The 12,346-nt window shown below is 39.4% G+C and overlaps 1 protein-coding gene across 3 annotated transcripts in view; it reads left to right on the top strand.

Moving 5' to 3' along the window:
- The first annotated feature begins 3,265 nt into the window (after window positions 1-3,265).
- Window positions 3,266-12,346, top strand: part of LOC103152950 (NACHT, LRR and PYD domains-containing protein 12-like) — a 14,079-nt gene continuing 4,998 nt past the window's right edge. Inside the window, exons 1-10 of one of the 3 annotated variants that reach the window (XM_007573659.2) lie at window positions 3,266-3,428; window positions 5,166-5,229; window positions 5,336-5,434; window positions 5,770-5,889; window positions 6,197-6,310; window positions 7,069-7,301; window positions 8,017-9,808; window positions 10,193-10,369; window positions 11,186-11,362; window positions 11,642-11,818. In XM_007573659.2, coding sequence (XP_007573721.1) covers window positions 5,355-5,434; window positions 5,770-5,889; window positions 6,197-6,310; window positions 7,069-7,301; window positions 8,017-9,808; window positions 10,193-10,369; window positions 11,186-11,362; window positions 11,642-11,818 — 2,870 coding nt within the window. In that variant the 5' untranslated portion in view covers window positions 3,266-3,428; window positions 5,166-5,229; window positions 5,336-5,354. The remainder of the gene's footprint in view (window positions 3,429-5,165; window positions 5,230-5,335; window positions 5,435-5,769; window positions 5,890-6,196; window positions 6,311-7,068; window positions 7,302-8,016; window positions 9,809-10,192; window positions 10,370-11,185; window positions 11,363-11,641; window positions 11,819-12,346) is intronic. The other 2 variants (XM_007573660.2, XM_016661608.1) reach the window with 2 other exon arrangements.

Genomic DNA, 12,346 nt, shown 5'->3' with positions numbered 1-12,346 from the left:
TGAGATCATATTCATCAAGTGTATTTTTTTTGTTCTGTTTATCAGCCTGTACAGTTTTTAAAATGTGAACTACGTGTGATTGTAATGAGTTTTTGTGTGACCATCAAACACCATGAAACGTATCAGCAGAGTTACAATTAGAGAAAAGCTGTTATGGCATCACTGCTGTTTAAATGTGCTGTGAAATCTTTTGTTTTCTTCACAATAACAGAGAAATCGCTACAAAAAACATAAAATGAACTAATGATGAAAAATAAACTGAATAAAATGATGAATCAACTCTGCTCTAAATAAATTATACATCTTCTAAAATGTGCTCCCTCGTTCTTTATCTTTATCACTAAGGAGTCTCAACATGCGTCAGTAGCCGTCCTGTTTTATTTGGACAGGACAGCTACTTACTCTCCTAGATTCCTGTGAATAAAAAAGGGGTGGAGCCTCACAGAGACACTGATCAGGTAGAAAAACAAACACTTCAATTGTTTCAACTCCATTTTGATGGGATGGCGAAGAAGAAAGACGAACTGATTCAGGTGAGAGTTACTTCTTGTTTTTTCAGTCTTCAGCACTTTGGTTCATATATTGATCTAAAACTGATTGGATACAACAACTGTTGGACCAATCAGAATCCAGATCAGCTTTAAGTCTCAATGTTTTGATTTGCTCTTTAGTTCAGATCTTTGTAAGCTGGAGAACTGACTGACGAAGAAAGCGTGGAAATCAAAACTTCAGAGACATGAAATACAATGATGCACATTTCACTGTTACCACAAACTGAATCTGGTGAAACGACTTTTCACATTTCTGTGAGGATTAACTTAAACCAGGAGACAGAGAATACGAAAGTTAAGAACATTTCTGCTAGAGGGATCTCTGGATAGACCTGTTTATCTTGATTTTTTAATTATGAGATCACTGTAGGCGAGATAACACTGAGGTTAAAGGAATTTGTTTTGATCTCTGCTCTAAAACTGGAAGAGAGAGGTTATGGTTGACTAGAAGTTTTTCTGGGTGAAACAAAACAAAGTTAAATGTTAAAATCATTAACTGATTCAGTACAAAATAAATTACAGGTGTGAAAATGTCGTTAAATTCTTGACCTACTATTGAACTTCCACCATAAGGTGTCAGAAAGTAAAATACAAATGTTGCTAAAAAAGAGAAAATACAAAATAAAAGTACAGGGATTTAAATGAAAGATTTAAACAACACTTACACCAAATTCTTCTGCTTTCTGCTGATTGTGTTGAAAAAGGAGGAGACATCGGTCAATGGTGCTGCAAGCAGCTCTCATCCCCCGAAGGTCCTCTCACCTCGTGCACAGGAGAAGAAGAGTCCCGAGTGATGGTTCTGCGAGCAGCTCTCATCGGTCGATGGTGAAGGAAGCAGCTCTCATAATCCGAAGCTCCTCTCACCTCCTGCACAGGAGAAGAAGAGTCCAGAGTGATCCTGAGTTATGGTTCCGGCACAGCTTTCATAGTTCACAGAGACACACAGATCGTATTGTAACGCTTTGAAGCAGAACAATGGGAAGCCACCACGATAGTGAAAAAAAAAAGAAAAAAGCAACTCAATCCCAAAATGCTACCTTGTTTCTGCAACTCTAGGACAGAGACGTTGCACTATAATGCTGCTGAGAATCGTTTTATTGTTCTAACTTCAATGTCCATCTCATCTTTGCTCAGTCCTCTCATTGTTATTATCAATGTTTTGTTTTGGATCATTTTCTGTGCCATGACTGAGTTCTATTAGTGTCTGAGGGCGGTCGGCTTTGGAGGAGGGGCCATAGGATAATTTTTTCCCTCTATATAAGTAAAACACTTAAACAGGCCAACAGAGGGTTTTTCGATCCTATACTAACAGAACTCTCGATCATGGGAAATCAATGACCTTTGGGTGATCCACTGTTATTTAATCTCATCAATCGTCATTTCAGCCAACGTACTGGAAAAAACTCAAACTTAGCCATATTTAGAAAGATTGAGTTGTTGTAAACAGTCACGTAGGATCCAAGAGTCCAGGGTACTAAGTCATATGATGTCTGTGTGAACTCCATACAGACTTTGCATGACACTCTTTCAGAAAAATGCCACGTTTTGTATGAAATGTTGGAGTTTTCTATGAATTTTCTGATTGTGACTTGTATAATGCAGATATGTAAATAAACCTCCCACATTGGCCTGATAAGTTTGTGTGATAATTTGGCCAGAGCAGGAAAAGCACTGTGAAGACCTATTTTTAAATGTTTACTATTTTTCTTGACACAAAACAAGTGCCATTTTGGAGGGTGAAACATATTTGAAAACGCACCAAACTTTACTCAGAATTGTCGACTGTCAAAATGGGTGTGGCCAAACAGCTCTACAGCTCCCCCTACTGTGAAATAGGCAAAATGGTGAATCACAGAAAGATGAAAATTACTGTGTAGGTAGTTCTCCCCGAAGCACCAAAACAGTCTGTTGGAGGTATGCTCTAAACCCAACAGGAAGTCAGCCGTTTTGGTCCATTGGTGATTTTTGGACGTTTTTGACTTTTTAAACATGTCAAACTTTAACAAACTCCTCCCAGGTATTTTGAGCTATCAGCATCATACTCGATTGAGGATTAAAAGCTATCAAAAACATGAGTTTTCGTGAATGTCAAAGAGAGGCAGGGGCAGGTCCTGATAGTTTGCCTTCTCTACAAAAATTTCAGAAACCTCTACATTTTATGTTCACCTCCTTTTATTCTGATGCAGCTGGTGCCAATGAGAAGATGAATGACAATTATCCCTTACACCGACCAAACTTAAGGTCTAAATGTTATATTAAATTGCTGAACATTTAAATTTAAGATTTCATTTGCAAGTTTTCTGTGCAAAACTGTAAAGAATCACCTTCATAGTTTGATTGTTGTTACAACAGCTACAATCTGATTCTTTGAGTTTAATCTTAGTTTTTTAACTCTGTTCACAAATTCATCTCAGCAAATAATTAACTATTATCAATGATTGCTTTTAAGCGTGGCCAGTTAATCCTGGCCCCCTCTCCCAGATTACATTAAATCTGTATGGAAACGCTGTTACTGGTGGAGATGTTCTTAACAGGAAGAGGGGCCCCTAAATCAAATCTTTCTTAAGGCCCCATACAACCTTGGGCCGGCCCTGCACGACGAGTTAAAGCTGCTGCACAGTACAACTCTGCTGGATGTGAGAGTCAAACAGGAAGATTTCATTTAAGTGGCACTACTAGAGACAAGACATTGTGTAATATTTTACTTGACTCCTGATGGCGAAACCACAAACAACAACACTTACTCTCCTGGATTCCTGTGAATGAAAAGGGGCGGAGCCTCACAGAGAAGGTAAGTCAGGTAGAAAAACAAACACTTAAAGTTGTTTAGACTCCATTTTGTCAGGACGGAGGAGAAAGAAAACCTAACTGATTCAGGTGAGAGTTACTTCTTGTTTTTCTTTCAGAGTCTGCAACACGTTGGTTCACATGTTTACCTGAAGCTGATCACACTGCTCAGATACAACAACTGTTAAACCAATCAGAGTCCAGATCAGGCTCAAGTGTCAGTGTTTTGAATTGCAGTTCAGATCTTTGTAAGCTGGAGATCGGACTGATGAAGAAACTGCAGAAATCCAAACTGCAAGTTCAATAAAACACTCTGAACACATCTGCTATCACAAACTGAATCTGGTATAAATTATTTTTCACATCTTCTTTGAGGATTAACTTAAACCAGCAGACTGAGAATCAGAAAGTAAAAAACTTTCTACACCTGGATAGACCTGCTTGTCTTGATCATGTGGTTGTGATCTGGCTGAGGACGGGACAGGTGTAAGGTTGAACGATTTTGGTTTTTACATTAGAACAGCAGTTAGACCAAGGTTCAGTTCAGGGCATGATTACAGGAGCAGGGCCGTTGCTAGCCATTCAGGGGCCCTGAGCATAAAAACTTTGTGGTGCCCTCCTGTCTGAACAGAATGACCAATAATGCATTATTTTTCTTTGCATTTCAAACTATTTAAAGGTGGAGAATTAAAGCTAACTAAGTCAACAAATTATAAGAGGGATTAAGTGAGGAAATAAGTAAATATAATGAATTAAATGTAACAGTGGAAAGTGTAATATATAACTCATCTTTATAAACTGCTCTTGTGATTAGACTTCCTGTTTTTACATGTGTAAAACGGCAAAAAGGTCTGACTTTACAAAGGCATCTGATTCATAATCATAACAGATATTGTTTTCCTTGGGAAGATTCAGGAGGAGTTTATTAAAACCAGAAAATCATCAAAGTTTGACAGACATTTTCACATCAAGTTAAACAATTATTTTAGATGGTCAAGCTTTAATAGTGCTGTTATAAGTAAATCAGTTTTTGAAGCAGAACAGATGTAACGTGGGATAATTTTTCATCTTTGTTGATTTATCATTTTTTTTATGTTTTTAATTTGTTCACAAATATTGTTGCTTCAGAAGTGAAAAAATGCACACATAATTTATTTGAATACATTATGATGAATTATAATGGTGCTTAGGAGCCTGTTTGTTTTGTCCTACATGCAGTTCATCATTTGCACGGCTAGAAGGACACAATGCAGCACCAGTATAATCTGACCACATATTTGTCTTAGTAAACAGCCAAAATATTACTACTTACAGGTAATTGACAAACAAATCTAAGGAAATGCAGGCAGAGATACTCTCTTCCCATCTTATGTGTGTAGATGTAAACACAGAAACCTCATTGTTTATGGTGAGAATGAAATCTGACCTTGGACCACACAGTTACCAGGTAAATGCTACAAGTTTGACCTAAACGTCTTCCCTTAGCCAGGTTTGCATTGCATTGTGGGATGCAGTGAACAAACTTAAAGACAATGATGGTTTCATGAAGCCTAACATGTAACTGGAAACACTTCTCAGATCATTTTACCTGAAGTTAAACCCAGAATGACACCAATGATTTAATCCTTTATGTTTTCACCAGTTCAGAACACAGTATCTACTTCCTGTGTTTACATTTGGGTCTCATGTCCATAGAATAACTAACCAATAAACAGACTGAATGTTTCACCTAGTTTGTAGTGAGAGGTGCAGATTTGCTTGGAGTGTCCTCTGAGTGAAATTAAACTGAGTTATAAGTTAATGAAATATCACTGATTCTGTCCACAGTAAACAAACTAAAGGTGTGGAAACTCCCTTAGATTCTGGTTCTACAACTAAACTTCCTCGCAAGGTCTGAACAAGTTCAGTACAAAATGCAGACAAATCACAACAGATAAGCATAAATATTTCACACTAAGCTTCAAACTACACTCAGTGTGTTTCTGTTTTCCTCTCAGAGTGACCAAAGCCCAGAAGATGGAGGTTCATGTGGAGGAACAGGAGGATAACTCCAGCAGTTCAGCCAATGGGAACAGACCTGAATCCTCAGATGTAAAGTAAGACACCTCAAACACAAGTTGTATTTTCTTAACATTTTTTAATCCAAACTTGCATATGACAGGATGCACATGAGCTCTGAGCAATCTGACCGGTTTCCCCACATGTAATTTACTGTGTTTCCTTTTTGTTCCTGGATCAGGAGCAAAGCTCCCCTAACTCTGGGTCTTGACCTTTCAGTGCTCCATAAAATCACTAGTGCACAACAGGGCCACCCTATAACAGTCTATCACATAAAGCTTAATCATTCTTGTGTTGTAAAACACTTGAAAATGTTAGCTGGTTTTTTTCTCTCCATTACAAATGTGATCTGAATGACATGACTGTGTTTCAGAAGTCAGAGCATCAAATGGAGAACAGAGTCTCCACAATCTGACAGTGTAGCTATGAAGAGTGAAGCGTCCATCGATAAACTTCTAGATTTCAGTGACCAACCTCGACCCTCCAACACAAAGTGAGAAAACCTGCCGCTTTATTTTTATCCTATTTATTTAATAGGATTCATAATTTTTCAACAGGTTTCATTTTCAGCTTTTATTTAGCCGGACTGAGGGAAACATTGGCCCTCAGTCCAGACTCTTAGGCTAGACCATTTAAGATTATAGCTTATAGTTTGATTATTGGTCAAATGTTACTCTATGTGTTTGATTTTCTAATATATTTCAGAAAATAATCAATTATCAGGGGTCACTTTAAAAATCAAGAAATGTAATTTAATTTAAACTAAGCGACGTGATCTGAACAAAGTGTTTGTGTTTCAGAGATCAGAGTCAGAGATCAGAGTCTCCACAGTCTGACTGTGTATCTATGAAGAGTGACGAGTCCATCTATGAACCTCTAAATTTCAGAGATCAACCTCGACCCTCCAACACAATGTGAGAAAACCTGCCGCTTTATTTTCCAAATCTTAAATTTATGTTCCTATATTTATCCATAAATAAAGTGCTGTGTTCACATATTTGATTAGAATAAGATGTCTGTTTTGGACATTTTTAGGAACATTACGTTACATTTTCACTGAGTGAACCTACCCGGTTGGTTTTCTGGACCATTTTTATCCTCCTCTTATTTTCACTGAACCAGAAAGTACCAAACCAGCACAGTGACCTGAAATCCACTCTTGAAAATAGTCAGTTTCAGCTGTGATAAGTTACAAACTTAACCTAAACTAATCTGGCAAGGAGCTTTTGATTCCTTAAAGAACCACTTATAAAACATCCTGAGGTCAGGTTTCACTAAACTCAATTTATTGGGACAATTAAAGAAAACAAAAACAGCTGAACTTCTCAAACGGCTCCACAACTTTTTAGTTTTATTTTTTATTGTCTTGTTATTCTAAAGCAGGAGTGTTGTTACTGTCTGTGAATTTAATTGACTTAAACAGCATGGTTTGTAACGCACAGTCCAAATACAAGTGACAAAAACAAGTTTCAGGCCTACATAGCCAAACAAAGATAATTTATTGTTAATCAGAAATTCTAATGATTTTAACATTTCTATGAAAATCATAGATTTTCTGTCAATTGTGACCTACAGTTAGCTGTTGTCCTTATCTAATCTTCTCCCGGTGTAACTGATATCTGAAATGATTCGGTTCTTCATCAGTAATGATGACAAGATGTTTTTTTTACAGAGTGAGGAAGATGAGTGTTTGTGTGGAGGAGCAGCTGCCCGCCCGTGCTTTATGTAGAGATGTTTTGAAGGATCCAGTTTCTACCAGCTGTGGGCACTGGTTCTGTACACAATGCAGTGCCTCACACTGGGACCAGTCGGTACCAGCGGGGCCATCCTCCTGTCCCCAGTGTGGAGAAAGGTCCAGAAGAAATGATGGACTGCAGAGAGACAGTCAAGGCAGCTCTATGCCAGGTAAGACCTGTTTAACTCCAGGAACAGAAAACTTTTGTCATGCAGCAGTAAGAGTTATAACCCTTGTGAAGGTTTATCAGAGTTAACTCCTAACAACACTGAATAAGAAAATATAAAAACAATAAAATCCCCTACTAGGGGATTGTGTTGAGATTAAGAATTTGGTTTTCTATGGGTTGTTTGGTTTTTTATGCTGTTTTCCTTGGAGGCTGATGTTGTGTCTGGTACTGCACATAGGTACCACATAGGGAGGGGGCAGGGTTGTCCTTTGTTAAGCAGTCAAACCTCAAGCAGAACCCTCCATCTGGGTGGATCCATCATAAGCTTGAGAGTTGATGGCTCTGTGCAGTATTTTAGCAGAACTTGGGACTACTGTCTTCTGGACAGAGAGAGATCACCTCTGCATTCTGATGCAGTAGCTCCTCTACTTTGGTTGTTGAAGCCCTAAGAGGACCTATGGCCAATTTCACCACTGAGGCCTTGACTCTCCACAACTTATTTATTTCTTCTTAGACCTTGATCTTTTTCATATGTTTCAATTTTCTCATGTTACTTCTGCACATGCAGGGGAATCTCTGAAGATGTGGTGGGAAGTAAAAAGTGACACATGCAGAGAAAAATATTGAGAAAGACCCAACATAAAAGATCTGAACATGTTATTTAAACTATTATATGTTATTTCAACAAGTGTTTTTTATTTGTTCTGTTTTTTCAGTATATTTTGGTCTACATGATGTTTTAGAGGAACATAAGAACAGACTAAGGATGAGATGTCAATGTGTGACTGAAGGAAGTGATGAAACAGGAAGTAAAACCCCTTTCAAGAGGATCTTCACTGATCTATACATCACAGAGGGTCAGAGTGAAGAGGTTAATGCCCAACATGAGGTGGAGCAGCTGGAGAGAGCTTCCAAGACCCAGAACCTCCATGACTCTCCAATCAGGTGCCATGACATCTTTAAATCCTTCCCTGACCAACATGGGGCCATCAGAGTGGTTCTGACCAACGGCGTCGCTGGTGTTGGAAAAACCTTCTCAGTGCAGAAGTTCACTCTGGACTGGGCCGAGGGCTTGGAGAACCAGGATATCAGTGTGGTGGTTCTGCTGTCATTCAGGGAGCTGAACCTGATCAGAGATCAGCAGCACAGTCTTCTCTCTCTGCTCCATGTTTTCCATCCAACACTCCAGAAGCTCCCAGCAGAGCAGCTGGCTGTCTGCAAACTGCTCTTCATCTTTGATGGCCTGGATGAAAGCAGACTTTCACTGGACTTCAGCAGCAGGCAGCTGGTTTCTGATGTCACACAGAAGTCATCAGTCAATGTTCTGCTGACAAACCTCATCAGGGGGAACCTGCTTCCCTCGGCTCTCATCTGGATAACTACCAGACCTGCAGCGGCCAATCAGATCCCTGCTTCATGTATTTCCAGGGTAACAGAAGTACGAGGCTTCACCGACGCCCAGAAGGAGGAGTACTTCAGGAGGAGGTTCAGTGATGAAGAGGTGTCCAACAGAATCATCTCCCACATCCAGACCTGCAGGAGCCTCCACATCATGTGTGGAATCCCAGTCTTCTGCTGGATCACTGCTACGGTTCTGGAGAACATGTTGACCTCAGAGCAGAGAGGAGAGCTGCCCAAGACCATGACTGACATGTACTCGCACTTTCTGCTGGTCCAGACAAAGAGGAAGAAGAACAAGTACCATGGAGGACATGAGACAAGGCCACAGGAGCTGATGGAGGCTGACAGGGAAGTTCTTCTGAAGCTGGGGAGGCTAGCGTTGGAACATCTGGATAAGGGAAAATTTTTGTTTTACCAAGAAGACTTTGAGCAATGTGGCCTTGATGCCACAGAGGCCTCAGTGCATGTGGGACTTTGTACAGAGATCTTTAAACAAGAGAAAGGCATCCTTCAAAAACCAATTTACTGTTTCGTTCATCTGAGCATTCAAGAGTTTCTAGCTGCAGTTTACATGTTCAACTGTTTCACAAAGAAAAATACAGAGGTCCTGAACAAATTCCTGGGAAAAACATCCAGTGAATTATCTCTGGCAGACTTCATGAAAGAAGTTATAGAGAAGTCACTCAGAAGTGAAAATGGCCACCTGGACTTGTTTGTTCGCTTCCTCCATGGTCTCTCTGTGGAGTCCAACCGGAGACTACTGGGAGGTCTATTGAGTCAGACAGAGAACAGTCCAGAAACCATCCAGACAATCATCAAGAATCTGAATGAGATGAACACTGAGGATATCTCTTCAGACAGAAGTGTCAACATCTTTCACTGTCTGATGGAGATGAAGGACCTTTCAGTTTATCAGGAGATTCAAGAGTTTCTGAAGACTGAGAAAAGATCCAGGAAGAGACTGTCTGAGATCCATTGCTCTGCTCTGGCCTGGATGCTGCAGATGTCAGACGAGGTTCTGGATGAGGTGGACTTGTGGAAGTACAGAACATCAGAGGAGGGACGGCGGAGACTGATCCCAGCTGTGAGGAACTGCCGAAAGGCTCGGTGAGTCCAATGAGTTAGTTCCTAATAAACCTGCTCCCTTTTAATGGGTGGATGGATGTTAAATGCATTCTTTATTTTGCTTCTTTTAGTTAATTTGTTTCCTTGTAAACCACTTTTGTCCAATTTGTAAGGTTTAAATGTGATTTTATGCAGAAGGTGCCATTCTGGCATTGACAGCATTGTAAATTGAAACAAAAAAATAGATTTCCATTAAAAGTTTGGGGATCTATTTTGGTCATGTCAAACACACTAAAATACCTTGAGATTAACCACGGATGTGATGTAATGTTTACCACATCACTGTTTGGTCAGCATGTTATTTAATTGTGTGTGTCTGTCAAATAGATGAACATATTTAATTTTAATCATTTTGTCTAATTACAGGTTAGTTAGATGTGGACTCTCAGATACTCACTGTGAAGTTTTGGCCTCAGCTCTGAAGTCCAATCCCTCCCATCTGACAGAACTGGAGCTGAGCGTTAACAACAACCTTAGCGACTCTGGACTGAAGCATCTGTGTGCTGGACTGGAGAGTCCAAACTGCAGGCTGCAGGCTCTGAGGTCAGCATACTAAAACTTTTGTTTTCTCCTGCTAAAGTATTTCATTTTGAAGTGTATTTGAATTGGAAAAGTAAATGTATTACCTAAAATGCACAAAGTAAGCAAGCATTTTTGCATGCTTAACTAAATATTCTTAGGCTACAAAACTGAAGTGATCCAGCAGCCACTGGATCATTTCTCAGAGGATGCGGCATCACAAATGCAACAAAGGTACAAAGGAACAATTATTCTAAAAAGGTATAATTATTTGTTTTTCAGTCATGCTTTTGTGTTACACTAATTTAGAGAAATGTAATTGTAGCCTCTGTTAATTCAAATAAATATCTTGGTACCACTTAAGTTCTACTCATAGCAACCATGAAAACGGATTCAATATCAATCAATCAATCAATCAAATTTCATTTGTATACCACATTTCAGCAGCAAGGTATTTCAAAGTGCTTTACATCATTAAAAATAAAAACACAGTCATGTAACATTGAATAAACAATCAAAAACATTACATTTCCCGCCGAGTCGAAGTTCTGCTCTTCAAATCAGCAGAAAAAAAACCTGCACCCCTTTTCAAACAACGGGGACTTCAGACTTAATAACACTAATGCCTTGATGTCACTTATTATTTATGTATGTTTTGAGACAAAGACCTAAGATGTCATAATATTTAATGTGCTTTATTTGAATTTTTAAATATGCCCCTCAGTGTTTGTGATTCTTACATTCTGCCAAATTTGGCTGCACATTTACAATCTTATTCATATACATTTTCTCTAAACTGCCTCCTGTTGACTTTAACTTACATGTTTTCTTCTTATTCAGATTGTTTTATTGCAGGTTGTCAGAGATCAGCTGTGCTCGTCTGATCTCAGCTCTGAAGTCCAATCCCTCCCATCTGACAGAACTGGACCTTAGCAGGAACAAAGACCTGGGAGATGCTGGAGTTAAAGAGATCTGTGGTTTTCTGGAGAATTTGCTGTGCAAACTACAGACTCTGAGGTCAAACATTTCCTTTTTTTGGTTTTGTGATGAGAATGATATGATGTAAAAGTTGTGTTGTGATTAAGCTACATTAATATGAAAAAGCACATACTAATGGACTAATGGGCTAAAAAAAATCTTGAAATAAAAAACTGAATAATTTTTGTTGCACAACATGATATTGGACCTCTTCTGATGAAACTTTAAGAATTGATGAAAGTTGATGAAAAGCTTTGTTTATTTGACTGTTTTTGTCTCATTCTGTTGGTTTAATCATCTGTTTTATTCTTTATTCAGACTGATGGACTGCAGCTTGTCGGAGAGCAGCTGTTCTTCTTTGGTCTCAGCTTTGAAGTCAAACTCTTCTCATCTGACAGAGTTGGACCTGAGCTGGAACAAAGACCTGAAAGATGCTGGAGTGAAGGAGCTCTGTGACTTCCTACAGAGGCCTCTCTGCAGAATACAGACACTAAGGTAAGGCACCATCATTGGTTACTGTCTTTGGCTCAGGAGTTTGGGCTTCACCCTGTGACAGGTGGGCTGCCAGTTTGAACCCCTTATCAGACAGTCTGTAATGGCAGCTTTGCATCCATCCGTCTGCCCAGGGCAGCTGTTGTTTTCCATCATCAGCATGTGACTGTGTTGTCGCCTGTGATGCCTAATTAGAGGACACATCTTTAACTTATCCCTTTGGTCAGATCATTTTCAACCATCTAAAGCAGGGGTGTCAAACTCAGTTTCACCCAGGGCCACTTCAGCATATTGGCCCCCCTCAACGGGCCACATTGACGGTACAGATCAGGAGTGCATCCCTGCTAAAACACCCCAGACAAAAGGCTGACTTCCCTCATTCAGTTCTGTAGAGGCTTATAATGAGTCAATGGTCCAGGTGTGTTAGAGAAGGAACCATCTAAAGCTGCAGATGGTAGCTCTGGAAAACTAGACTTGGACAGCCCCAGCATAAATGTATAAAAATACAATGTTAAAAATAAATTAAACACC

The sequence above is a fragment of the Poecilia formosa genome, unplaced genomic scaffold, assembly GCF_000485575.1.
Source record: "Poecilia formosa unplaced genomic scaffold, Poecilia_formosa-5.1.2 Scaffold337, whole genome shotgun sequence".
NCBI classification, from domain to species: domain Eukaryota; kingdom Metazoa; phylum Chordata; class Actinopteri; order Cyprinodontiformes; family Poeciliidae; genus Poecilia; species Poecilia formosa.
The sequence above is the reverse complement of the archived record's forward strand: the minus strand, read 5'-3'. Positions and strand labels throughout refer to the sequence as shown.